The sequence below is a fragment of the Bison bison genome, unplaced genomic scaffold (genome assembly GCF_000754665.1).
Source record: "Bison bison bison isolate TAMUID 2011002044 unplaced genomic scaffold, Bison_UMD1.0 scf7180017855904, whole genome shotgun sequence".
NCBI classification, from domain to species: domain Eukaryota; kingdom Metazoa; phylum Chordata; class Mammalia; order Artiodactyla; family Bovidae; genus Bison; species Bison bison.
In genome coordinates, this window is record NW_011486477.1 from 10,287 (window position 1) to 11,749 (window position 1,463).

Below are 1,463 nucleotides of genomic sequence, written 5' to 3' on the forward strand. Positions count from 1 at the left end.
AGGGGGTCGGTGGGCATCCCCGTGAAGATGACCCGGTACGTGGTGAGGAAAACGGCGCCCTCGGCCGGCAGCAGTGCAGGGCCGCCCCCTGGGCCCCCTGCGCCCTCCTCTCGCCCGTCGGGCAACAGGTAAACGCGAAGGCCGTCCAGCACACACTCCTCTCCAGGCAGCAGGCGTGGCCGAAGCAGTTTGGGCTGTTTGGGGAGGGGAGTGGTGCCTCAGGACACAGCCGGGTCCTGGGCCCGCCCCCCGCGGCGCCCCCTCACCTTCTGGATGGGGGGCAGCCTCTTGCTCTCTCTGTGCCCAGCCTCCAGGGTCTCGATGTGCATCTGGACGATGTCTGGGGGAGAGCGGTTCTCACGCCCGGGCCTGGGCCCGCCCACCCAAGGGGAGCGTTTCCAGGCCCAGACCCCGTACCTGGCACCATGACATGCAGCCCCTTGAGGTGGTCGCTGGTGACCCCACTCTCTGTGCAGACCTTGTCCACAAAGCGGTTGATGAAGCGGACCACAGCCCCGGCCACGTCACAGGTCTCTGCGTCCTCGAAGCCGCTCTCCGTGTCATAGCTCTCCGCCACACTGCCCGCCATGCTGGCCAGGGAGGGGCACAGTGGGCACCCGCCTCGGCCTGAGGCCCACGCCACCCTTCCCCACCCCGGGCCAGGCCTCACCTGTTGGTGACGAGGCTGTTGCTGGCGCTCTCAAGCTCGCCCAGCCCCGCGCGCTCCCGAAGCAGGCGGCTCTTGCTGCTGTCCAGGGGCAGGAGCAGGTAGCTCATGCGGTTGGCGTAGTGGATGGCCTGGCTGAAGACGGTGCTCTCCTCCTTCTGCACCAGCTCCTGCTGCTTCTCTCGGCTCAGCGTGGGCCACAGGCGCCTCTGCTCAGACGCCACGTCCAGGGCAGAACGCTCGTCCTCCTGCACAGGCGCCTCCCCTACCTGCCGCAGGGCCACAGGTGAGCAAGAGCCAGGCCCACCCATCCCCCGGCCCAGGGAGCCCCCACACACCGAGAAGGAGTCTCGGTCCTCGGCAGGCTCCAGATAAAGGGCCCGGATGTGGGTCTGCACGTCCCCGTAGAACATGGCCTCCCAGAACTGCGGCGTGCTCCACACCACGTGCTCCTGCACGCAGCTGTATGCAAACTGCGTCACCCCTGGGCTCAGCTTCTGCAGAGGCCAAGTGGGAGAGTCAGCGGGGGCAGCCGGAGTGGGCAGAGGAAGACCCTGGCCACCCCAGCACTCACCCGGCAGAAGGCAGTGACCAGGGGCAGTAAAGCAGCTGCGATGCCGTGCTCGTCCAGGGAGGTGCAGTCCTGCAGCAGCCGGGGCGTCGGAACCCGGCCCAGTGCGCCCCACTGGCACCGCCAGAGGAGCACCTCCTGCCGTCCCTGACCTGTCTGCACCAGTCCCCAGGGCTGCCCAGAGGCTGAGAGCAGGAGGCCTCTGCACGCGAGCCCTCCTAGGCC

General features: G+C 68.5%; 1 protein-coding gene across 1 annotated transcript in view; it reads right to left on the reverse strand.

The window, feature by feature from the left end:
• SBF1 (SET binding factor 1) overlaps positions 1-1,463 on the reverse strand; it is a gene marked incomplete at both ends in the record, with an annotated part of 16,890 nt that overhangs the window by 10,283 nt on the left and 5,144 nt on the right. The window contains 6 exon segments of the mRNA XM_010859072.1: positions 1-194; positions 267-340; positions 418-590; positions 671-936; positions 1,006-1,164; positions 1,242-1,310. Coding sequence (XP_010857374.1) covers positions 1-194; positions 267-340; positions 418-590; positions 671-936; positions 1,006-1,164; positions 1,242-1,310 — 935 coding nt within the window.